The sequence below is a fragment of the Pezoporus wallicus genome, unplaced genomic scaffold (assembly GCF_028554395.1).
Source record: "Pezoporus wallicus isolate ANWC-B61680 ecotype Strahan unplaced genomic scaffold, APGP_CSIRO_Pwel_v1 contig_8437, whole genome shotgun sequence".
NCBI classification, from domain to species: domain Eukaryota; kingdom Metazoa; phylum Chordata; class Aves; order Psittaciformes; family Psittacidae; genus Pezoporus; species Pezoporus wallicus.
Window position 1 is genome coordinate 67,796 of NW_026636299.1, and position 26,873 is coordinate 94,668.

At 42.3% G+C, this 26,873-nt stretch overlaps 1 protein-coding gene across 1 annotated transcript in view; it reads left to right on the forward strand.

The window, feature by feature from the left end:
• CNTNAP4 (contactin associated protein family member 4) overlaps positions 1–26,873 on the forward strand; it is a gene marked incomplete at its 5' end in the record, with an annotated part of 164,635 nt that overhangs the window by 49,017 nt on the left and 88,745 nt on the right. The window contains one exon of the mRNA XM_057399931.1: positions 24,713–24,860. Within this exon, the coding sequence (XP_057255914.1) occupies positions 24,713–24,860 (148 nt within the window). The remainder of the gene's footprint in view (positions 1–24,712; positions 24,861–26,873) is intronic.

A 26,873-nucleotide genomic window follows, 5' to 3' on the forward strand; every position in this document is an offset into this window, starting at 1 on the left:
GCCCCACGTTGGGTGCCAAAAAGAACTGTCATGATTTAAACCCAGTCAGACAGCTTGTTCACTCACTTTCCCCCCTTCTTGTCCTCCCCCTACTCCTAGAGGGACAGAAAGGAGAATCGACAAGAATGCAACTCCCACGGGTTGAGATAAGAACAGTTTAGTAACTAAGGTATAACACAAATCACTACTGCTACCACCAATAATAACAATGATAAAGAAATAACAAGGGAAGAGAATACAACACCTCACCACCAGCCAACCGATAACTCGCCCCCCCCCCCCAGCCCAACCAGGCACCGACCGATACCTCCTCCAGCCCTGCAGTCTCCCAGCCCTTCCGGCTAACTCCCAGTTACATCCTGGGCATGACGTGCTGTGGTATGGAATACCTCTTTGGTCAGTTTGGGTCAGGTGTCCTGTCTCTGCTTCCTCCCGGCTTCCCCTCCTCCCTGGCAGAGCATGAGGCTCACAAAGTCCTTGGCCAAACCAAAACATCATTGTTATCAGCTCTGTTCCCAAGACGAAAGTCAAAACACTGCACTGCACCAGCTACCAAGAAGGAGAAAAATGACAGCTACTGCTGAACCCAGGACAGCTCCATATAAGATACTATGATGAAAATTAATTCTCTGCTAGTCAAAACTAGTGCACTCTTCCAGCTACTTTCAGTTGTTTTCCAAAATGTAGAAAATTCTTTTCTTTTCCCCCTCCACTTTCAAATAAATAATACTCTTTGAATCTCTTCTGCTAAAACAGGTTACAGCAAGACGATTTCTGGGAAGGCAAGTGACCTTTTGCTAAGGTTTATGCCATTTTATTCCACAGGTGTAGACTGCTTTCTTTTGAAAACCTTTCCTTGCTTTGTTCAATTCAAATTTCTACACCTCTTTTCTGTTGCTTTGCATTTCTATCTAGGCTCCAAGTAGAACTACAGCAAAGCTATCTCTTGCTGTTACCACCTTCAGTGCTAATAGAGGATTTCTGTTTAGTACTAACAGCACAATGCTTTGCATTACTTTAACTGCTTGTCTCTTCTTTTGAAGACAGAACTTTTATTTTCTATCCTAATGTATAGCAAAGTTCTGCTCTTATAAGTGGAACGTGACATTTTTTCTATATCTCTGTCTCTTGTTCTTACACTGCAGGTGTTTTTAAGCACCATGTTCAGTAAGTTGGATACATGTTCCCCAGTTGTTTGTATTAAAGAGCCTTAATAGGCTACAACACAAGTTAAAGTTATCAAATCAGTGATGAAGTATGAACCTTATTGGAATGCTTACATCTCTCATAGATGCAGAAAAAAAATATTCCATAGATCAAACATGACACAAAGTAAATCACAGAATCATAGAATATGAAATGTTTTGTTTCACTCAGTAGTCTATTCATAATTAGAAGTTATACTCTCCCGATACCTAACTTCCACTGGTTTTTATCCTCCAAGAAGTAAATAGTAGTGCTTTCAACCTGACAATTTTATAATTTCTAATACAAGATATGAAGACAATGAAGGTAGCTCAAAATGCATGTTTAATTTTTTCTCTGAAAGCATGAAATCAAGAAGTCTGTGGTTTTGTTTTTGTTTTTACTTGAGAATAAATATAGACAATCAAAATAATCACACAACCAGTTGACTCCAGGATCAAGGTTTTTCATCTGAACAACAAATGTTTCATATATAAGTCTAACCATGTTTTTAATCCCAAAGTGATTTGGTTTTGCTACTGACAACACAGAAGAAAGAGGACTTGTGAAATTGAAAGCCTGCATAGATATAAGTAAACCTGTTGAAAACAGAAAATCTGTTGAAAAATATTACATATTGAAGTTCTGTGGGTGGAATAAGATGGTATTCATCTGCTTAATCCTTTGTATTTGGTTACACAAGGCAACTGATAAGTTTTAACTGTTTTTTTTTTATAATTTCTTTTATTTGAATGATCAATTCAGCACCTGTAGCAGTTAGGCAATGATTTCACTTTGCCTGAAGTTTCTATGCAAGTCATAGAATCATAGAATCATAGAATAGTTAGGGTTGGAAAGGACCTTAAGATCGCATAGTTCCAACACCCCTGCCATGGCCAGGGACACCTCACACTAAGCCATCTCACCCAAGGCTTTGTCCAGCCTGGCCTTGAACAATGCCAGGGATGGAGCATTCACAACTTCCCTAGGCAGCCCATTTCAGTGCCTCACCACCCGCACAATAAAGAATTTCTACCTTATCTCCAATCTAAACTTCCCCTTTTTAAGTTTTAACCCATTATCCCTTGTCCTGCCACTACAGTCCCTAATGAAGAGTCCCTCCCCAGCATCCCTATAACCCCCTCCAGATATTGGAAGGCTGCTAGGAGGTCTCCACGCAGCCTTCTCTTCTCCAGGCTGAACAGCCCTAGCTTTCTCAGCCTATCTTCATACGGGAAGTGCTCCAGTCCCCTGATCATCCTCGTGGCCCTCCTCTGGACTTGTTCCAACAGTTCCATGTCCTTTTTATGTTGAGGACGCCAGAACTGTACACAATATTCCAAGTGACCTGCTAGTCAGACTCCTCTTGATGCAGCCCAGGATACAGTTGGTTTTCTGGGCAGCAAGCGCACAGTGAAGCCAGCTCATGTTCATTTTCTCATCAACAAATGCCCCGAAGTCCTTCTCCACAGGGCTGCTCTGAATATTTTCTCCTCCCAACCTGTAGCTGTGCCTGGGATTGCTCCAACCCAGGTGTAGGACCTTGCACTTGGCATGGTTAAACTTCATGAAGTTGGCATCAGCCCACCTCACAAGTGTGTCAAGGTCCCTCTGGATGGCATTCCTTCCCTCCAGCCTATTAACCAAACCACACAGCTTGGTGTCATCGGCAAACTTGCTGAGGGTGCACCCAATCCCACTGTCCATGTCAGCGACAAAGATGTTGAACAAGACCATTCCCAACACTGATCCCTGAAGCATACCACTCATTACTGGTCTCCAGCCAGACACTGAGCCATTGACCACAACTCTTTGCAGGGAGCCATCCAGCCGGTTCCTTATCCACTGAGTGGTCCATCTGTCAAATTGATGTCTCTGATTTAGAGATCAGGATGCTGTGTGGGGCAGCATCAAATCTTTGCACAAGTCCAGGTAGATGACATCAACTGCTCTACCCCTGTCCATCAGTTCTGTAGCCCCACCATAGAAGGCCACCAAATTGGTCAGGCAGGATTTCCCCTTAGTGAAGCCATGCTGGCTGTCACCAAGCACCTTGTTGTTTTTCATGTGCCTTAGCATGCCTTCCAGGAGAATCTGCTCCAAGATTTTCCCAGGCACAGAGGTGAGACTGACTGGTCTGTAATTCCCTGGATCATCCCTTTTCCCCTTCTTGAAAATAGGGGTTATATTTCCCTTTTTCCAGTCCTCAGGAGCTTCACCTGACTACCATGACTTTTCAAATATGATGGACATTTTTTCAAATATGATGGACAACTTGTTTTTATTTTTCATGTCTCTTCACTTCTACTGCTTTGCAAAAAGGAATATCATTGAAATGATGTAGAAGCAAACAAAAACATGCTAACGTTTAATTTAGTTTCAGTGGAAGTGTAACGTTGCATGAACTGTTTAGTTTTTATAAAAAAATTCCTATTCCTCATCTACATTCTCAATATTGAACTGCCACAACTTCATATTTAAATGTCATATAAATGAATGCAGATTGTATTTTTCCTTAGATTACACTTATCTTTCTTTGAAAAGTTTCCAACAATGAAAATGATGAAACTGTACAGGTTCTTAAGATGGTCTCTAACCAGATCCTCTCCTACAGTGGGCAAAAGGTCTTCATTCTCACAGTGCCTGCGTCTGCCTTCCAAGACTTGGGTGGTGTAGTCAGAGCCTTTGCTAGTGAAGACCGAGGCAAAGAAGTTATTCAGAACCTCAGCCTTCTCGACATCCAGGGTAGCCAGTTGTCCTGATAGCTTCCAGAGGGGGCCTACATTGTCCCTAGTCTGTCTTTTATTCGCTACGTACCTGTAGAATCCCTTTCTGTTACCTTTCACATCCTTAGCCAAGTTTAATTCTGACTGGGCCTTGGCTTTCCTAACCTGGTCCCTAGCTTCCCAAACAACATCCCTGTATTCTTCCCAGGCTGCGTGTCCTTGCTTCCAGTTATTATAAGCCTTTTTTTTTAATTTGAATTTTCCTCAGGAGCTCCTTATCCATCCAAGGAGGTCTCCTGGCCCTCCTGCTGCACATCTTTCTAGTTGAGATGCAACACTCCTGAGCTTGTAGTAGGTGATCCTTGAATATCAACCAAGAGTCTTGCCCCCCCCCGCCCTCTAGGCCTATATCCCGTGGAACCTTCCTAAGCAGGTTCCTGAAGAGGCCAAAGTCTGCTCTCTTGAAGTCCAGGGCAGTGAGCTTGCTGCACGCTCTTCTCACTGTCATGAGGATCAAGAACTCGACCATCTCATGATCGCTGCATCCAAGGCTGCCCTGGAGAGTCACATTTCCAACAAGACCTTCCCTGTTGGTGAGCATGAGGTCAACCACGGCACCTCTCCTTGTCGGCTCCTCTATTACTTGCAGAAGGAAGTTGTCTTCCACACAATAGAGGAACCTCCTGGATTGCTTGTGCCAGGCCGTGCTGTCTCTCCAACAGATGTCAGGGTGGTTGAAGTCACCCATGAGAACAAGGTCCTGTGAGCATGAGGTTGTTCCAATCTGTCTATGGAGTGCTTCATCCACAGATTCCTCTTGATCAGGCGGTCTGTAGCAGATCCCCGCAATAATGTCTCCCTTTATCCCTGACCCACAAACTCTCTCCTGACTGCTCACCTGTCCCCAGACAGAGTTCCATACTCTCCAGGCTATCCCTAACATAAATAGCAACTCTCCCTCACCACCTGCCGGGCCTGTCTTTACTAAAGAGCCCATAACCTTCCATTCCAACACTCCAGTCATAGGAGCCATCTCACCATGTTTCCGTGATGCCTATTATATCATGCACCTGTAGATGTGCACACATCTGTAATTCCTGTTATTTTTTCCCCATGCTACAGGCGTTTATATAGAGGCAAAAAAAGTCTATTAAGTAATCTTAGTCTATTTCAATACAGGTGTATAACCACAGAACAAGAGTCATCAACTAGAAGTTTGATTAACTTGATGAAAAATAATTAGAGAATGTCATCAGAAGACATGAATTTGGGTGGTTATCCTGTTGTCCCATTTATTTTCAGTGTGTCTGTCATAAATGTTGATGTTTCTTAAAAAACAAACTTCTGCTTCTGTTCTCCAGATGTTCTTAATAGGACATATTTTACATATAGGTTATAATTTTTTCTAGCCCCTGATAACTAATTCTGAATGCAGCCTTAATATACATTTGATGAACATTTCTGACAAAATTTAATACAAAATTAGCATAAGTATACAGAATTAGTATACAGAAAGGTCTTTGAGATATTGTTTACCATCCGGCTGAAAAGCTTAATCTCTTCAGTGAGTTTCTCTGGTGTTTAATTTTATAATATCTTTCAACAGAAAAAAGAAATGTCATAGAGACTGATTGCTTTTGAAATTTTTTTTAGAACCAGAATGGCAAGCACTGTATAAAAAGTAACACTATAATTTGCCACCTAAGTTTTTGGTGAGATGGGTAAAATGTTTGAGTAACTTGAAAGTTGTAACATGAGAAACTGATTATCATTATGTTAATTTGGTGTGTTATACACTGAGTCCACAATGATGAGTTACAGAAGAATTCATTTATAGCATTTCACTAAAGTCAGAAATGGTGGGAATTCATATGTGAAAAAATAGAATAGAAATAAATTCAGTAGAAGACCTTGATCTCTTTTCCTGTTTATGACCATTAGGACATAAAATCTAGAGAACATTTGCTCTGACATTTCTATGTTGCATAGCTAATGAGGTTTCCTTTTTTTCTGGTCAGTTAATTGTTTTTCAAAGCAAAGTTGGAAATCGTCTGCAAAGGAATGTTACACTGTAATATTAAGACAGTTTTTTATATTGCTTTGAGCAAACAGGATTCCCACATACTGTTTTGACATTTCAATAGACATACTGCTCTTACCTCATAACTACTTTAGTTATAAATGGCCTGAAATATCTTTATTTCTTATTTCTTTCTGGTAGTGTCTGTGCTATGCTATGTGCAGTGGAAGCATAGTAAGGAATCCTCATTCCTACTTAAATTTCATACAATGAAAAATACACCAACACCCCAAAGTTTACAACTTTTAACAAGTAAATATGTGCAAGAAACAGGTTAAATAATTTATTGCTCTTTCAAAACATTTCATAACATTATGAATCTTATTATTTCTAAGTGTGTAAGTCTATTTGATTTGACACCCAGCATTAAATAACTTTATTAAAAACTTCTTTTTTTTTTTTTTTACCCAGAACATTAAAGCACAGTAGTGGTTGAACTTCAGACTTATTTGAAAGTAAAAAAGGACAGTTACACTGTTGCCTGGATTCAAAATTCAGTGTTTTAATATTTTAAAGATTGTTTCAAATGGGTTTATCAAAAAATAAAAGAAAAAACAGTAAGAAAAAGAAAAAATGAAAATAAATTGTCATTGCATTAAAAACTACTTTGGTTATTATCTGAAGAGATCACCATAGTTACCTTTAGAATACCAGAGTCCAAATTTATGGACTACAGTTCCATATTTTATCCAAATATATGTATATTAATTTCAGATAAACAATTAGCTGATCTTTGTGAGTCATTGAAGATATTGCTTAAAATCACAGTAATATTATTATGAAACATTCACATTTTCAGTTTCCAGGGAATATCTTGAGGTACATGCACTTAGGTATTTATTAATAAATCAAGCATAATAGTTTCATAATTACATATTGGGAATTAATAAAGAAGAATTGTTATGACATTTTTTAAGGGAGGATTAAGAGAGTTCAGCATAGCGCCCCACTGTGTTAGTACAAGAGCTCCCTCCAATGGCGACAACTTACTTCACATAACAGTTTATTGCTACACATGGATGAATGAAACAGGAAATAAAGTAAATGGAAGAGTTCAAAAAGTAGTTGTCTCTGGTGGTTTACATTAAGATATTTTTAATGCATTCATTGGTCCCTAAACCATGGCATCTAGACAGCTAGATAATAAAGTACCTTTTCATTTCAGATCTTCTGAACATAAAAAAAAAAAAAAAAAAAGAAAAAGAAAGAAGACACTGTTTTTATTAACCACACTTCCAGATAAGCATGGCTGACTGGTGATAAACTTCACTGGCTATCAATAGCCATTCAAGGGCCCTAGATTCATACCCTATGCATGTGCCTCTGCAATGCTATGGAGTAAATGGGGTATCCAAATGCTACTGCTGAAAAAAAAAAAAAAAAAAGGACAAAAATCACAAACATTTGTTGTTAGATTATTTTTTTTTTATTTTTTAGATATTAAATTCTTCCTTTTCTGTATTAATATGAAAGCTAAGTTTCAAATTTTATTTCTCAAAAAGCAAGCTAACAAGCAAACCAGAGCAACCAAGAAATAAAACAGAAAGTGCCATCTCATTCTACCCTGTCATACTTCTAGAGCTGTTCTTTTATATAAAGATATTCTAATATTCAACTCCCACAGTGAAATGTAAACAAAGAAGAGAATGAAACATGACACAATAGCTCAGTGAATAAAACGCTTAATATGAAAAAATACCATAGACAGACTGAAGGAATATTGGTAATTTCCCCCAGTATCCTGTTTCTGACTGATAGTGCTGGAAAGCTGTAAGAACAGCATGAGGATTTACTGAATACTCACCAGGTGTGGTCTCCAAGCCAGATGTGACTCATGGCTTACTACTTTGCAGGAAGAGAAGTAGGTAAAGATGACAGATGTCATACAAAATTATATCACCATCGTCAGTAAGACACACCAGAAAATCCGTATCATTTAGTTTTAAGATCAGGATTGAAATAAAAAGTCTGAAAAGGTAGACACAGAATTTTTACAGACAAAACCCCCAAAATTTTAGGCAAAGGAAAGAACTGAAACCGGAATATTTCATATGATGAAACATCAACTTAATATTCAGAGTATATCTCTAGGGGTGGTTTATGTGTAAAGTTCTTGGTACACTGTCTTGCATTGCGTTGGAGATGTTAACACTGTTAGTCTACACAATATCAAGGAGGTGGACCTGGAGGTTTGAGCCTCATGGAGGATTCTACTGGGATTTCAGTCTGGTGTTATATTATTGTCGTGGTTTAAACCCAGTCAGGTAACTTGTTCACTCACTCCCAGTGAGTGGTGCCGAGCTGACAGCAATCGACCAGTTCTCCCCCACTCCCCAAGAAAACGAGTGAGACAAGAACAGTCCAGCAACCAATGTACACAAATCACCACCACTACTATCAACTACAACAATGAAGGGAAAATAACAAGGGAACCGATGTCCTTCCGGGTAACTCCCAGTCAGCCCCCACCCCGGCCATGACGTTACACCATCGCTCTCCCATATATATACATCCATATACATACAGACCAAGAGGAAAAGATCATTTTCTTAGTGCATGGACCAATCCCTATAATGCTGCCGAGTCCGTTCGGTCCATGATGTTCAAAGTTCATTCTCTGTTGGGACGATGGCTGGAGGGAAGTCAGGGCCAGTCGCTGGTAACCTGGAGACATCTAGTTGATGGGCTATAAAAGCATTACACAGCAGGCAACAGCATACAATTGAGTTCACTAGCTGTTTTCCCCTAAAATCAAATCCCCTTGAGGTATACATGGGACTTCCCCATCTTCCCGCATTACCCACCAAGTATATCCAGGTCCCAGAGCAAAAGCAATCCCACGAGTGGGTTTGCCTTTACCTGAAGCAGGAATTACCCAGACTGTCTTCCCCAGCAAATTCTTCATATGCACCACGGGAACTTTGTCCCCCTCTACAATATGTAAAAGTTCTGACTGGGCTGGGCCAGCCCTGTTGGCAGATCCTCTGGTGTTGACCAACCAGGTGGCCTTTGGTAAGTGTGTATCCCAATGCTTGAAAGTTCCGCCACCCATTGCTCTCAGTGTAGTTTTTAACAGCCCATTGTACCGTTCGATTTTCCCAGAGGCTGGTGCATGGTAGGGGACGTGATACACCCACTCAATGCCATGCTCTTTGGCCCAAATATCTATAAGGTTATTCCGGAAATGAGTCCCATTGTCTGACTCAGTTCTCTCTGGGGTGCCGTGTCGCCACAAAATCTGTTTCTCAAGGCCCAGGATAGTGTTCCGGGCAGTGGCATGGGGCACAGCGTATGTTTCCAGCCACCCGGTGGTTGCTTCCACCATGGTAAGCACATGGCGCTTGCCTTGGCGGGTTGGTGGCAGTGTGATATAGTCAATCTGCCAGGCCTCCCCATATTTATACTTCAACCATCGTCCTCCATACCAAAGAGGCTTTAACCGCTTGGCTTGTTTAATTGCAGCACATGTTTCACACTCATGAATAACCTGGGCAATAGTGTCCATTGTTAAGTCCACCCCTCGATCACGGGCCCATCTATATGTTGCATCTCTGCCCTGATGGCCTGAAGTGTCATGGGCCCACCGGGCCAAAAATAATTCACCTTTATGTTGCCAATCTAAGTCCATCTGAGCCACTTCAATCTTAGCCGCTTTATCCACTTGTTGGTTGTTCTGGTGTTCCTCAGTGGCCCGACTCTTGGGTACATGGGCATCTACATGACGTACCTTCACCACCAGGTTCTGCACCTGGGCAGCGATATCTTTCCACTGTGCAGCAGCCCAGATGGGTTTACCTCTGCGTTGCCAGTTGCTCTGCTTCCATTGCTTCAACCACCCCCACAGGGCATTTGCCACCATCCATGAGTCAGTACGGAGATAAAGTACTGGCCACTTTTCTCGTTCAGCAATGTGCAGGGCCAGCTGGATGGCTTTCACCTCGGCAAACTGACTTGATTCACCCTCTCCGTCAGCAGTTTCTGCAACTTGTCGTCCAGGACTCCATACAGCTGCCTTCCATCTCCGATGCTTTCCCACAATACGGCAAGAGCCATCAGTAAACAAGGCATACTGCTTTTCACTTTCTGACAGTTTATTATATGGTGGGGCCTCTTCAGCGCGCACCACCTCCTCCTTTGGTGACATTCCAAAATCTTTGCCCTCTGGCCAGTCCATGATGACTTCTAGAATGCCTGGATGACTGAGATTTCCTATTTGAGTTCGTTGTGTAATTAGTGCAGCCCATTTACTCCATGTAGCATCAGTTGCATGATGTGTAGAGGAGACCCTGCCTTTGAACATCCAGCCCAGCACGGGCAACCGGGGTGCTAGAAGGAGCTGTGCTTCAGTGCCAATCACTTCCGAAGCAGCTCGAACCCCTTCATAGGCTGCCAGTATCTCTTTCTCAGTTGGGGTATAGCTGGCCTCAGATCCTTTATATCCCCGACTCCAAAAGCCGAGGGGTCGACCTCGAGTCTCCCCTGGAGCTTTCTGCCAGAGGCTCCAGGTAGGACCGTTCTCCCCAGCTGCAGTGTACAGTACATTTTTTACATCTGGTCCGGTCCGGACTGGTCCAAGGGCTACTGCATGAACTATCTCACGCTTAATTTGCTCAAAGGCTTGTTGCTGCTCAGGGCCCCATTTAAAATCATTCTTCTTCCGGGTCACATGATAGAGAGGGCTTACAATCGAACTGTAATTCAGGATGTGCATTCTCCAGAACCCCACTGCACCCAAGAAAGCTTGCGTTTCTTTCTTATTAGTTGGTGGAGACATTGCTGTTATCTTGTTGATCACATCTGTGGGGATCTGTCTACGTCCATCTTGCCATTTTATTCCCCAAAATTGAATCTCCTGTGCAGGTCCCTTGACCTTACTCCGTTTTATGGCAAAACCGGCTTTCAGCAGGATTTGGATTATTTTCCTCCCTTTCTCAAAGACTTCTTCCGCTGTATCGCCCCACACAATAATGTCATCAATGTATTGCAGGTGTTCTGGAGCTTGCCCCTGTTCCAGTGCAGTCTGGATCAGTCCGTGGCAAATGGTAGGGCTGTGTTTCCACCCCTGGGGCAGTCGGTTCCAAGTGAACTGGACACCCCTCCAAGTAAAAGCAAACTGTGGCCTGCACTCTGCTGCCAAAGGAATTGAGAAAAATGCATTGGCAATATCAATCGTGGCATACCACTTGGCTGCCTTTGACTCTAGTTCATACTGAAGTTCTAGCATGTCCGGTACGGCAGCACTCAATGGTGGTGTGACTTCATTCAGGCCACGATAGTCTACTGTTAGTCTCCATTCGACTTTCGCACTGGCCATATGGGGCTATTAAAGGGTGAGCGGGTCCTGCTGATCACCCCCTGACTCTCCAGTCCACGGGTGGGAATCAGGGAGTCTCGGTTGGTGCGATATTGCCGCCGGTGCACTGTTGTGGTCGCAATTGGCACTTGTTGTTCTTCAACTTTCAGCAACCCCACAGCAGAGGGATCTTGTGAGAGACCAGGCAAGGTGGACAGCTGCTCAATTTCCTCAGTCTCCAAAGCAGCAATACCAAAAGCCCACCGGTACCCTTTTGGGTCTTTGAAGTACCCTCTCTTGAGGTAGTCTATGCCGAGGATGCATGGAGCCTCTGGACCAGTCACAATAGGGTGCTTTTGCCATTCCCTCCCAGTCAGGCTGATTTCAGCCTCCAGCACAGTCGACTCTTGGGATCCTCCTGTCACTCCAGAAATATAGATGGGTTCCACCCCTTGACAGCTTGATGGCATCAGGGTACGCTGTGCACCGGTATCTACTAGAGCCTTATACTTCTGTGGGACTGATGTGCCAGGCCATCTGATCCACACAGTCCAGTAAATCCGATTGTCCCCTACCTCCACCTGGCTGGAGGCAGGGCCCCTCTAATGGTCGTCACAGCCTTGGACACTTAAGTCGTGGTGAAAGGGATTATTCTTCGTTATCACAGGAGCTGGAGTAAAATCAGCTCTTCCATTCCATCTGGGAAACTGCTCACCAGAGACTGAAGCCGTAGCTCTCATGGGACGATCAGTCTTGGCCCTTGCTCCCCTCTTCAGTTCACTCACCCGTTCCTCCAAAGCTGAAGTAGGTTTTCCATCCCATTTGTCATGTCTTCTCCGTGATCCAGCAGGTAAAACCATAGGGTACCCCATGGCGTATACCTCCTGTATCTCCTCTCTTGAACAATAGGATGCCTTTTGTTAATAGCTGAGACGTGTGTTGGTACACGTGAGGAGCTGGATAAATCAGATAGATCGTCCCTCAATTGTTCGAGGTCCTGGGACAGTTTTTTCACAGCTGAGATGATGGAAGGGGTGAGATTGTCTTCGAACTCTCGGAGTTTATGAACCATTTCATCCACTGTTAGTGGTACTATGTCATTCCAGGTTACTGTTGCCAATGAATGGGCATATGATGACGGTGCATTCCGTGTAAGTTTTCGCCACATGGGTCGTGTACATTCAACTTCATCTGGATCTATAGGTGTATGCCTGTCATTCAGCTTGATGTGATAGATCATCTCTACGATGGCCGATTCCCTCAGAGACTGGATGCCTTTGTCTATAGTAGTCCACTTGGCCGAACGACTCGTAACATCGTCCTTGTACGGAAACCTTCCTTTCACAGCTGCCAAGAGCCGCCTCCAAAGGCTGAGGGACTTTTTCTCTCTTGCAATTGCTTTGTCAATTCCCCCTTCTCTAGCAAGTGATCCCAGCTGCTTGGCTTCTGTACCTTCTAGTTCGTGACCATCGGCCCCATTGTCCCAGCATCGGAGTAACCAGGTGATGATGTGCTCCCCTGGTTGACGGGTAAAATCTTTTTGCATATTCCGCAGCTCGGTTGAGGTCCGAGGTCCAGAAGTTACCTCTTCTTCTTCTTCTTCGTCATGTGATGATGACTCCTGATCAGATTCTGGAGCGGGTGGTGAATTCCTTGTTTCTTCATCTCGCTTCACCCTTTTTGCCTCCTTTTTGCTTGTTCTCTTGCGTACAGGGGCAACCGATATTGGTACGAATTGGTCCTCTGGTTTGGCTGCAGTGATTATCACTGTGGTTGAGTAGCAACTGTACTTGTTGCTAGGGGTGGTGTAGCTGCTGTGCATGGAGCTGGGGTAACCGCGCTGTCTGTTGCGGTTGAAGTTTGAGCAGCTGCTGTACTTGCCACTGGCGTAGCTGCTCTGTTCATTGAGGCCAAAGTTTGAGTAGCGACTGTACTTGTCGCTGGGGTTGGTGCAGCTGCTGTGCTTGGAGCTGGGGTAACCGCGCTGTCTGTTGCGGTTGAAGTTTGAGCAGCTGCTGTACTTGCCGCAAACTCTCAAATGTAAATGGTCTGGGGGGACGACTGGGAGGGTAAAAGAATGTCTCCTTCACAGGTTGAGCACCTGAGAAGGAGAAAAAAGATGTGTAATTGCTAAGCACCTCCATCATATACCTCCCAAAGTATAAAGGTGGTGACCACACTGGGAACATAAGCCAGATCAGTTTCATGATCAATGATTCTATTGTATTACAAGTCATTACCATAAAGTACAATGGGACAAAAACCTTAGCTCAAGCCCCACACTTGAAAAACACTAATACAGCAAATACCGGATGGACATAAGATGTGATATACTGAAACTGTGAGATCAAGAGTAACAACCTTGAGAGCCAAGAAATCAGCATTGTGACGAGTGACTATCAATCCAGTCAGATCTGTTCTTATCTCAACCCCTCGTGCCCCACGTTGAGCGCCAAAAAGAACCGTCGTGGTTTAAACCCAGTCAGGTAGCTTGTTCACTCACTCCCAGTGAGTGGTGCCGAGCTGACAACAATCGAGGTCTGTGTGTCTCCCCCCCCCACCGGGGTTCTCCCCCACTCCTGGAGGAACGGGGAGGAGGATCGAAAGAGTGCAACTCGCACGGGTTGAGACAAGAACAGTCCAGCAACCAATGTACACAAATCACCACCCCTACTATCAACTACAACAATGATAAGGGAAAATAACAAGGGAAGAGAATACGATACCACTGGCCAAGAAAACGAGTTCCACCCGGAAGCCCGTGTCTTTCCGGGTAACTCCCAGTCAGCCCCCACCCCGGCCATGACGTGCTGTGGTATGGAATACCTCCCTGGCTAGCCCGTGTCAGGTGCCCCATCTCTGCTTCCTCACAGTTTCCCCTCCTCCCTGGCAGAGCATGAGCCTCACAAAGTCCTTGGTCAGGGTAAACATCACTTAGCAACAACTGAAAACATCGACTTCACCAACACTGTTCTCAGGCTGGAAGTCAAAACACAGCACTGTATCAGCTACCACAAAGGAAAAAAATACATGACTGCTACTGCTGAACCCAGGACAATTATGAATTCTGTTTTTTTGACTCTCACCACCTCAGAAAAAGTCTACGCAAACCTTCCATTTTATAATGTGAAACCAAATATCACAGAATCACAAAATGGTTGATCCTGGATCCATCTTCTGAAAGTCCTTCTTGTAAATATTTACACACATTGATAATATTTCCCCTGAGCCTTCTCTTCTTGTTGGGTCCCGTGGACCTGGTGCATCTTCACGTTCCTTAGATAGCCTCAAGCCTGATCTTCTACAGCAGGTGGTTCCTCGTTCTCCCAATACCTGCCTTTGTTTTGTGTAACCTGGGATGTGTGACTGGAGCATTTGCTGGCAAAGACCAAGATAAAAAACTGGTTGAGTACCTCAGCCTTCCTCATCTTCTGGGTGACCAGGTCTCTTGCTTTTCTTCTGCAGGAGCCCATTTTTTCTTGTCTTCCTTTTATCCCAAACACATATACAAGTTCTTCTTGTTGTCTTTGTCACATTGACCCTTATGACACACTGCTGACTCAAGTTTAGTTTGGAAACTTCACTTTTCCCTGTGTTGAATGTCATGAGTATCCTGTTGGTCCATTTTTCCAGCTTGTTGAGGGAAGCAGTGCAACACGGGTTTATGAAGTTCTCCTCCAGGTTCTGATGTCACCAGGAAACTTTTAAAGGGTGTGTTCTGTCCCATCATCTAGATCATTCATCAAGAAGTTAAATAGGATTGGATCCAGTATTGAACCCTGATGTACACTGCTCATTAATCTGCCTAGATTTTGTGCTTCTGATCACCACCCTCTGGGCCCAACTGTTCAGCCAGTTTCTAAGTATGGCTGAATTAAAATCACAAATGGAGTCTACGTTTCTACTATACATGTTGTCGTGGTTTAAACCCAGTCAGGCAACTTGTTCACTCACTCCCAGTGAGTGGTGCCAGGCTGACAACAATCGAGGCCCCCCCCCCCCCCCCCCCCCACTGGGGCTCTCCCCTTCCCCGCTCCCGGAGGAACGGGGAGGAGGATCGAAAGAGTGCAACTCCTACGGGTTGAGACAAGAACAGTCCAGCAACCAATGTACAACACAAATCACCACCGCTACTACCAACAACAACAATGATAAGGGAAAATAACAAGGGAAGAGAATACGATACCACCGGCCAAGAAACGAGTCCCACCCGGAAGCCCGTGTCCTTCCGGGTAACTCCCAGTTACCCCCCACCCCGGGCATGACGTGCTGTGGTATGGAATACCTCCTTGGCTAGCCCGGGTCAGGCACCCCATCTCTGCTTCCTCCCGGCTTCCCCTCCTCCCTGGCAGAGCATGAGCCTCACAAAGTCCTTGGTCAGGGTAAACATCACTTAGCAACAACCGAAAACATCGGCTTCACCAGCACTGTTCCCAGGCTGGAAGTCAAAACACAGCACTGCACCAGCTACCACAAAGGAAAAACATGACTGCTACTGCTGAACCCAGGACACATGTGTTGTCCTGGGTTCAGCAGTAGCAGTCATTCTTCTCCTTCTTAGTAGCTGGTGCAGTGCTGTGTTTTGACTTTTAGCCTGGGAACAGTGCTGATAACACCAGTGGTTTTAGTTACAGCTCAAATGTTTTAGTCTGACCAAGGACTTTGTGAGTCTCATGCTCTGCCAGGAAGGATGGAAAGCCGGGAGGAAGCAGAAACAGGACACCTGATGTCCCGTCATGCCCAGGATGTAACTGAGAGTTACCCAGAAGGGCTAATATCACTAGGCAGCAAAGAGCATTAAACCATGGTCGTACTGGTCAACCAACCACTTTATTGCAGCAAAGCTTTTTCCCTAATGTGGTGCCGTAAGCAGTAAAAGATAATACAGGTGGGAACTGATATCTTGTTCTGGAGTCTTTAAGAGAATTCTTTTGGATACTGAATAATTTTAGATAACTAGCTATATATAATGGCTAAAGGTGTTTTGGTGGCCATTTTTTTTTTTCAAAAGAAATCCGCTCTCCTCCTGTTTTTCATCATAATACATGAGAATAATTCACCTTGAGGTGTTCTATAATGAACAGAGACACAGTTTAGTAAGTTCTTATAAAGGGAAGCTATATAACTATGTACAATGTAATCTTGAGTTAAATAAATTTGCTTGATATGTTTCTAGCTCATTGTGTATAAAACTATTAGTAAGGCAGTTGCAAAATAAATAGTGTTTTGAAACATTCTGAGGAGCACTCAGTAGTCTGTTTTTGCCACCTGTAATTTTATAGCACTCAGAGATTAGTAATTAAATAAGAGATTTGTATTATTCCTGCTAAATGAAATAATTTTGCATTAAAAAAAATCCCAACCAGTAGTACTTTCAGTGATAAAAGCTCTAAGATTCCAATTCCATACTCTTGATCTAAAAGTATAATAAATGGCAATAATGGCAAATTCTACAGCAGAATGAATTGAGAGATTTTTTTAAATATAATGTTGAATGGTATTCCTTAAAGTATTCTTAATGAACTGCAAAAACACTAACTGAAAAATGTAATTATAGATGAAGCAGTCTTTGAAATCTCTTGCTTTAGAGGATTATTTTATTTTTTTTTTTTTTTTTGTTAAATTTTGTTAAATAACATAATGTTCAAATGGACTTTTACTTTGGATTGCAGTAGTCAAGTTTATAATATTGAATGATGAAATAAGTATGCCACAAATATTTAAAATCTTTTAAATAAGCCCATTAAAAATATCTATGTAATAAAACTGAAACAAAACAAACCCGACAAAAGAAGCAAACAAAACTGCAAACAAAACCAAACTGCATTATCACTAGCAAAGATGATAGGTTGAGAGAACCACTGAATGAAAGGGACACCATAATACTTGTGCAATATATCTGACACCAGTTAGTCATGGCTGCAGCATGGCAGTGATTTTAACATCCCTCTACATTTTTGCCTGTAAATCATGTTATTGCTGTAGCTGGCCAGATATTTTTCTTTTGACCATATCCTGGACTGCACCAAAAAGAGCATGACAGCGGGTCAGAGGAGGTGATCGTACCTTTCTACTCAGCTCTCTTGAGACCCCACTTGGAGTATTGCATGCAGTTCTGGTGTCCTCAGCATAAGAAGGGCATGGAGCTTTTGGAAAAAGTCCAGAGGAGGGCCAAAGGATGATCAGGGGGCTGAAGCACCTTCCATATGAAGATAGGCTGAGAAAGTTGGGGCTGTTCAGCCTTGAGAAGAGAAGGCTGCGTGGAGACCTCATAGCAGCCTTCCGGTATCTGGAGGGGGTTATAAGGATGCTGGGGAGGGACTCTTCATCAGGGACTGTAGCAACAGGCAAGGGGTAGTGAGTTTAAACTAAAACGGGAAGTTCAGGTTAGATACAAGGAACCTTCACTGTGAGGGTGGTGAGGCACTGGAACTGGTTGCCCAAAGGAGTGGTGAATCATATAATGCTCCATCCCTGGCAGTGTTCATGCCAGGCTGGAGAGAGCCTTGGGTGAGGTGGTTTAGTGTGCGATGTCCATGCCCAATGACAGAGGGCTTGGAACTAGATGATCTTAAGGTCCTTTCCAACCATAACCGTTCTATGATTCTATGGTCATACACCAACAGCAAGCATTTAATATGAATAGCTCTTAGTTACTTCAAAGTGATTTTGCCAACTGATCTTGCTGGGTTTAGTAGTAGAATTCATAAAACACATAAGCAAAGCTCAGACTGTTTTTGAGATACCCTTAGTACCTCACTAAACTTCCCAAACTTCCTCTTCTGATAAAGAAATGGCTGGAAGAGTATGGAACTCTGTCTGGGGACAGGTGAGCAGTCAACAGAGTTTGTGGGTCAGGGTTAAAGGGAATATAGCTATGGGAGACATTACTGTGGGGATCTGTTACAGACCGCCTGATCAAGGAGAACCTGCATATGAAGCACTCTACAGACAGATAGGAAAAACCTCACGCTCGCAGGCCCTTGTTCTCATGGGTGACTTCAACCACCCTGACATCTGTTGGAGAGACAGCACGGCCTGGCACAAGCAATCCAGGAGGTTCCTCAATTGTGTAGAAGACAACTTCCTTCTGCAAGTAACAGAGGAGCTGACAAGGAGAGGTGCCATGCTTGACCTCATGCTCACCAACAGGGAAGGTCTTGTTGGAAATGTGACTCTCCAGGGCAGCCTTGGATGCAGCGATCATGAGATGGTCGAGTTCTTGATCCTCATGACAGTGAGAAGAGCGTGCAGCAAGCTCACTGCCCTGGACTTCAAGAGAGCAGACTCTGGCCTCTTCAGGAACCTGCTTAGGAAGGTTTCATGGGATACAGCCCTAGAGGGCAGAGGGGCCCAAGACTCTTGGTTGATATTCAAGGATCACCTACTACAAGCTCAGGAGTGTTGCATCCCAACCAGAAGGAAGTGCAGCAGGAGGGCCAGGAGACCTCCTTGGATGGATAAGGAGCTCCTGAGGAAAATTCAAATGAAAAAAGAAGCTTATAAAAGGTGGAAGCAAGGACAGGTGGCCTGGGAAGAGTACAGGGATGTTGTCCGGGAAGCTAGGGACCAGGTTAGGAAAGCTAAGGCCCAGTTAGAATTAAACTTAGCTAGAGGTATTAAAGATAACAGGAAGGGATTCTACAGGTACATAGCAAATAAAAAACGGACTAGGGAGAATGTAGGCCCCCTCAGGAAGCTCTCGGGAGAACTGGCTACCCTGGATTTCGAGAAGGCTGAGGTTCTGAATGACTTCTTTGCCTCGGTCTTCACTGGCAAAGGCTCTGACCACACCACCCAAGTCTTAGAAGGCAGATGCAGGGATTGTGAGAATGAAGACCGTGTGCCCACTGTAGGAGAGGAACTGGTTCAAGACCATCTTAAGAATCTGAATGTGCACAAGTTCATGGGACCTGATGAGATCCATCCGCGGGTCCTGAAAGAGCTGGCAAATGAAGTTGCTAAGCCACTGGCCATCATATTTGAGAAATCATGGCAGTCAGGTGAAGTTCCCGATGACTGGAAAAAGGGAAATATAACCTGCATTTTCAAGAAGGGGAAATGGATGACCTGGAGAATTACAGACCAGTCAGTCTCACCTCTGTGCCTGCCAAAATCTTGGAGCAGAACCTCCTGGAAGGCATGCTAAGGCACATGAAAATCAACAAGGTGCTTGGTGACAGCCAGCATGGCTTCACTAAGGGGAAATCCTGCCTGACCAATTTGGTGGCCTTCTATGGTGGGGCTACAGAACTGATGGACAGGGGTAGAGCAGTTGATGTCATCTACCTGGACCTGTGTAAAGTGTTTGACACTGTCCCACACGACATCCTTGTCTCTAAATTGGAGAGACATCAATTTGATGGATGTACCACTCGGTGCGTAAGGAACTGGCTGGATGGCCGCACAAAAAGGGTTGTGGTCAATGTCTCAATGTCCGGCTGGAGACCAGTAATGAGTGGTGTCCCTCAGGGATCGGTGTTGGGAGTGGTCTTGTTCAACATCTTCATCGCTGACATGGACACTGGGATTGAGTGCACCCTCAGCAAGTTTGCCAATGACACCAAGCTGTGTGATTCAGTTGATACCCTGGATGGAAGGAACGCCATCCAGAGGGACCTTGACACGCTTGTGAGGTGGGCTGATGCCAGCCTCATGAAGTTTAACCATGCCAAGTGCAAGGTCCTACACCTGGGTCAGAGCAGTCCCAGGCACAGCTACAGGCTGGGCAGAGAAGAGATTCAGAGCAGCCCTGGGAGAAGAACTTGGGGGTGTTGGTTGGTGAGAAAACGAACATGGGCCAGCAGTGTGCGCTTGCAGCCCAGAAAGCCAACAGTATCCTGGGCTGCATCAAAAGGAGCGTGACCAGTGGGTCGAAGGGGGTGATCCTGCCCCTCTACTCTGCTCTTGTGAGACCTCACCTGGAGTATTGTGTGCAGTTCTGGTGTCCTCAACATAAAAAGGACATGGAACTGTTGGAACAAGTCCAGAGAAGGGCCACGAGGATGATCAGGGGACTGGAACACCTCCCGTATGAAGACAGGCTGAGGAAGTTGGGGCTGTTCAGCCTGGAGAAGAGAAAGCTGAGTGGAGACCTCATAGCAGCCTTCCAGTATCTGAAGGGGACCTATAGGGATGCTGGAGAGGGACTCTTTGTTAGGGACTGTAGTGATAGGACAAGGGGTAATGGGTTAAAACTTACACAGGGGAAGTTTAGATTGGATATAAGGCGGAAATTCTTTACTGTTAGGATGGTGAGGCAATGGAATGGGTTGCCCAGGGAGATTGTGAATGCTCCATCCCTCTCAGTGTTCAAGACCAGGTTGGACGAGGCCTTGGGTGATATGATTTAGCGTAAGGTGTCCCTGCCCACGGCAGGGGGCTTGGAACTAGATGATTGTAAGGTCCTTTCCAACCGTAACTATTCTATGATTCTATCCAGGTTTCAGTCCTGTTCTACTTTTTTGGCATTAAACATGAAATGAGAATTTGCATCTGTGTATACTTATTTAACATAGTAATATTTGTATTTTATGTGATGTAATATTTGTAATAACTATGATAGTATTTTGCACAATGGGTACGTAATATATGTAAAATCACTGAACATTATTTAGTCCTATTTTATGTTTTACAGTGTATAGATGTTATATAGTAGAAGTCACATTTGTAAGTAAGTGTAATATTTTCTAGGTGATCTAAAGTATGTCTCAGTACATTCAGTGCATGTCTCATACACAGTTTAACTATGGGGGACTCTGGCTGAGGAAGTGTTGGACATGAATCTGCTCTAAAAATTCATTTTCTTACTACAAAGGGGGAAACAAATATCTTTTTAATTTATCTTGATGTAATCTTACTTTCACAGTAATTTTGAGCTTGATGATGTTCTTCTACATGCAGGATTTAACTTTACTAATGCAATCTGGGGTACATGTGTGCTTTCTGATGCCATAGCGAATGCTAATTCTGTCTTCAAATCAGGGTTAAAGTAGCTTGAGGTAAAGAAACTACAGGATTAGAAATTGAGTAGGAGTGTTAAAACAAGTTTGAGAGTAGGCTCTCATTTCAGGCTTCAACACAGCCCAGGATAGGTCCTACACCTGGGTCGGAGCAATCCCAGGCACAGCTAGAGGTTGGGCAGAGAAGAGATTCAAAGCAGCTCTGCGGAGAAGGGCTTGGGGGTGTTGGTTGATGAGAAAACGAACATGAGCAGGCAGTGTGCACTTGCAGCCCAGAAAGCCAGCCGTATCCTGGGCTGCATCAAAAGGAGCGTGACCAGTGTGTCGAAGGAGGTGATCCTGCCCCTCTACTCTGCTCTTGTGAGACCTCACCTGGAGTATTGTGTGCAGTTCTGGTGTCCTCAACATAAAAAGGACATGGAACTGTTGGAACAAGTCCAGAGAAGGGCCACGAGGATGATCAGGGGACTGGAACACCTCCCGTATGAAGACAGGCTGAGGAAGTTGGGGCTGTTCAGCCTGGAGAAGAGAAAGCTGCGTGGAGACCTCATAGCAGCCTTCCAGTATCTGAAGGGGACCTATAGGGATGCTGGGGAGGGACTCTTTGTTAGAGACTGTAGTGATAGGACAAGGGGTAATGGGTTAAAACTTACACAGGGGAAGTTTAGATTGGATATAAGAAGGAAATTCTTTCCTGTTAGGGTGGTGAGGCACTGGAATAGGTTGCCCAGGGAGGTTGTGAATGCTCCAAGCCTGGCAGTGTTCAAGACCAGGTTGGACGAGGCCTTGGGTGATATGATTTAGCATAAGGTGTCCCTGCCCACGGCAGGGGGCTTGGAACTAGATGATTGTAAGGTCCTTTCCAACCCTAACGATTCTATGATTCTATGATTCAATGATATTTCTCCACTGTGGAATAAAATATGCCCTGAAGAGCTATTAGACTTCTATGCTGCTCAGTGCCTTGGTTACTGCTTAAAAGGCTAAACTGCAATACAGTGTTTCCATGTTTCAAAAACCGCATTCTTTGAGAAAGGTGTTATTTCTTCATGCTATTAAAAAGCAGTATTATGTGGCATCTGTAAGAGCATCATCTAAGAATCAGTAGGCAGTTACATTAGAGGGGTTAGCTTTACAATCCTATGAATATTTATGCAGACTATGCTTATTATGTGTAACATTCATATTAACAGGGTCACATTGAGTCTTTTAGCCATCAGATGCTTGTACAGGCTGTGAGGAGTCTGCATAATCTAGAATAATGGCATCTTCCCTTCAAGTGATTTGGCACAAGAATGAAGTGATCTGAACAGTCTGAGGAAGGCAGGGGTGAGAAGAAGGAAGCTCATTAAATGGTTATAATTGCATGTTTAAATGATTGTTGGATTGTGTTCTACTGTAAAGAGAGGAGTTTATCTGTCACACTGAATTTGTTTCTCCTCTAAAAAACCTACAGACTACTTTCATAGGCTTCAGGTACACCTTTACTATATGTAGTCTATGAGAAGAGCTGTCTGATTGCCTTCTCTTTCTTGTGAAAAGGATTAAAACTGAAAAAAGCGCCCCAAACTGCATGTTTTAACCTTCATAGTACTTAAAATCAAGCATTAAAGACCCATTTAGGAGTCAACTCAATTGATGCACTTTCAAATGCATTCTTCCCAGATAAAGGCTTTGTAAAATAACAGCTAAAAACATTGATTTTTAAACTGACCATTCTGAATGGCTTAAAGAGTAGTTTGAATTACTTTTAGGCTGTTACTGAAGTAAACCCCCTAATTTTAAATTAGAACACATGGTTTAAGTATACCCTGAAGTAAAAAAAAACCCAAACAAGCAATATACATTCTGTACTCAAAACTTAACATCTAATTTTTATGAGGTGGCTGCCTTCTGAAAACAATTTTGGAAAAAATTTCAATCTTAATCAAACACTTCATTTGCTCACAGCACTTTAACTTCTGGAGACTGGGTTATGGTTCAGTCAACAAACTAAGTGGCACTTTTATTGAAAGCTAAATTTGTTACAGACTGCAAATAAGGATTTGAAGGGACAAGAGGTCTGGTCATACCCTCCAAATAGTGTCTCCTCACCAGTGCTTGTTTTAGCATGTTTCCACCTTCACCAACTGTGATAGTTAAATTATAAAACGTGAAGCTGGTGTGAACATTCAGAGTCACTAACTTTTGTTGCTTATAACTAGCTGAATAGGTTAGCTGTAATAAGCCCATTCACCATTCACTAGCTGCTTTCTTTTTTTTTTAATTGAATTTTCAGAGGTTAGAATTTATTAAAATTTTACTTAGTAGAGGGGAGGGAAGATGCAAAGATTTATTTATAGCAGTATAAATAATTAATACAATGAAGCTCACCTCTGCTACAAAAACTTACGCAAAGAGAAGCTGCATACCAAAAGATGTTGTTTTTTATATGCTTCTCTAGTTGTAAAATTTGTGACTTATAGCAAGAGTACCGCCCATATATCCAGAAATGTATAATCTTTTATATTCTGCCCATGAAAGTATTTCAGTCTAATTTATTATTCTGAATGTACTATTCTGAATGTATTATTATTTCTGTCTAATTTATCAGGTATTTAAATCCAAAATGTTTGAAATTTTTTTTTCTGCTTCACATACCACAAACAGGCAATGAGAAAAAAAAAAAAACATAACATCTGAACATCTAGCCAACAAAATCAGACTATATTCTTCTGTCTTTAGGATGCTAAAGTTCATGATGACAGCTCTGTTCTTCTTTGAATTTGTTTATGTTTCTATAAATTTTCTTTCTGTGACAAAAAGGGAAAGTAGTCTTATCAGCTAAATACTGCTCCTCAAACAGTTTCTATGATAATACTTTATTCTTTTATATCTCACTTGGGTATAAAATTGGAAATTTACATTTTTGTTTTGTTTTGTTTTTTTTTTAACAGAACACTGAATTTAAATCCTTTTATTATACTCTGGATTCTTTAGTTAGAAACCAGTCTTTCAACACCATGTTCTGTCAGTCTAAGAACTTTTATGATTCAGCAAACTATGCAGCTAAAATACAGGTTTGCAGTGATATTTATCTAACCTTTTGGGAAGAGGACATCACAGTCCCCACTCTCTTGTCTTAGGAAAAAGTATTAGTTGGTATAATACACTGAAATACCAAGATTTTCTATACATTTTGGAAAAGGAATGTTTGCTTTTGAAGTGTTTCATTAACTTAAATTTTAGAAGGTGTGAGATTTTTCAATTGCTATAGTGTCAGTGCTAAATGTAGAGATGACTTAACACTTGATCCACAAGAATAAACCAGACCGATTCAGCTGTTGCTCCTATGAAATTCACTGACAATTACATTTTATTCCTGTGCTTGACTGCTTGGCAGATGAGGGTATAAAGATCAGCAATGCTTCCATGTATTTCTATGCTCAATATGGATGTGGCTGATCTCTCTTTCATTTTCTTCTAGGCCTTTTCTGGAAACATGAATGCAGACAGTGTTGTATACTATAAGCTTCAGCATTCCATTAAAGCAAGATTTCTCCGTTTTGTGCCTTTGGACTGGAATCCGAATGGGAGAATTGGAATGCGCATTGAAGTGTATGGATGCACATACAGTAAGTGTTTTGCTGAATCAGCTGAATTAAAAGACTATTCATCATTGTCTTTTGTAATCTAAATTACACTTGAAAGTTGATTTCTAAGCTTAAGTTTAATCTTGAGTAAAACTGACTCAATAACGCATTTATTTGCAGACTGTGCATCCAGATTTCTGCATCATCTAACAGTATGTGATGTTTATTTTCCAGTTCTTTTTTTGTTGGAATGAATGGTGTGAACATAATGCAATAAGTGATTTACTAAACACTTTTTTTTTTAGTAGTCTTAAAAGCTGCACTTAATATGGTGAAATATGGAAAATGTTTACAGTTTTAAAAATATATGATCTTGGTCTTGTTCCAATAAGACTACAAGTAGATAGAACCAAAAATACACAGTTGAAGTGTATTTCAAGGTTGTTATATATTTAAGGTTTTTTTTTTAGGATAATTTTGGGATCATTAATAAAACATTAAGATCTGATATAAGCATTTGGTTGTATTGATCTGCTGGACAATGTAAATCTTCCTGTTGTCTTCTTGTTACAGTTCTTCATTCCTAGATTTTTTTTTTTAATATTCATCTTAGCAAGTTGCTTACTGTCTTTTATTCTCTACATCTTTTCCTCATGAGAGAAACAGAATTTATTTTAATCAACCTCTTCAAATGTTTGTTATAAGAACTTTCATCTGTTGTTTTTGTAGGGTTTTTTTTTCAGCTTCTCTGCTTAAGTCACGCTTTACACGGCTGATCACTTCTGAATGGCTGCCATATATCCCTCTTCTATTTCTATTCATTATTATCTTACTTATAATGAACAGTAACTGAACATCAGTAAAACACATCTATGGGCTTTCTGCCTCCAGCTTGGCTTTGTAAAATTAGTGAATGGTCATGAACTAAGGATACTGAAAATTTCAACTTGGATGGAGATTAGGTCACATCAGAAATGAAGTAAACCACCCAATCCCAGAAAACAAAGAGCTCATGCCAGGAGAAGAGTGTAAGGAGATAAAAACACATGAATTTTTCAATGACGTCTGCCTGGGTACTAGTCACGTGACTTCCGATTCTTAGACCAATCTAATAATACTGCTGTTACTGAGAAATCTGGCCAAGATACAACTTACCCTCCACTGTTTTAACTACTAAAGTTGAAAATGAAGGCTGAAGACATGCCTTTATCATTCCCAGGTGAGAACTCATATGAGTCTCCCTTTGAAATCTGATCTGCATAGTACTTGATGAAATATATTCTCTCCTGTCTCTAAGTTTCACTGACAGTGAATCAGCTTTCCTTCTTATCAGCCCCTTACCTTGTGCATTAGACTATGTTTAAATCCGCACTCAAAGTTGTGTTCTAAAATATTTCCAAACTGAAGAGCCCTCTTTTGCACATGCCTAAAATCTAGATCTTATTTATGTTCACTCCTGTAGTTTTCTCTATCGCACCTTGCAAAGTATCTTATGGTTCTCTTTTTGATATCCCTGTTGCTGTGTTCCTTTTCGATGGCCATGGAAAAATCTGCAGTTCTAAAGGACAAAAATAGACAATGTCTATGTTACAAAAAATAATAAAACATATAGAATAAGCAGTTATGTAGATAGAATATTTAGTGTGTGGTCAGTAAGTAATTTGCGGAAGATCAGGTGTTTTTCTATATTTTACTCATTTGGTACAAGAGCAATACTATAGATAGCTTATTGAAACAAATCAATGCTAATTGTCTTCAGAGGTAAGGCTGAATTTAAAAAAGAATATTCATTCACTACCCACCATAATGGAGTACATAAGAACATGACTGCTAAATATATGGGAATCTTTTTAAGCTGGTAAAGATCTTCTCTGTACTAATGATGTCGTGAGCTCTTGACTTTTTTTTTGTGTATAAATGCTTTTATTCCAAATGAATTGCAAACTCTTTATCATATCTTTATTTTTAACATCTAGAATCGTCATGTGTTTTTAGCAGTTCCATTCAGTGGCTGCTGCTATAGACAAACCAGGTGATTACAGTCTTGGAGTTCTA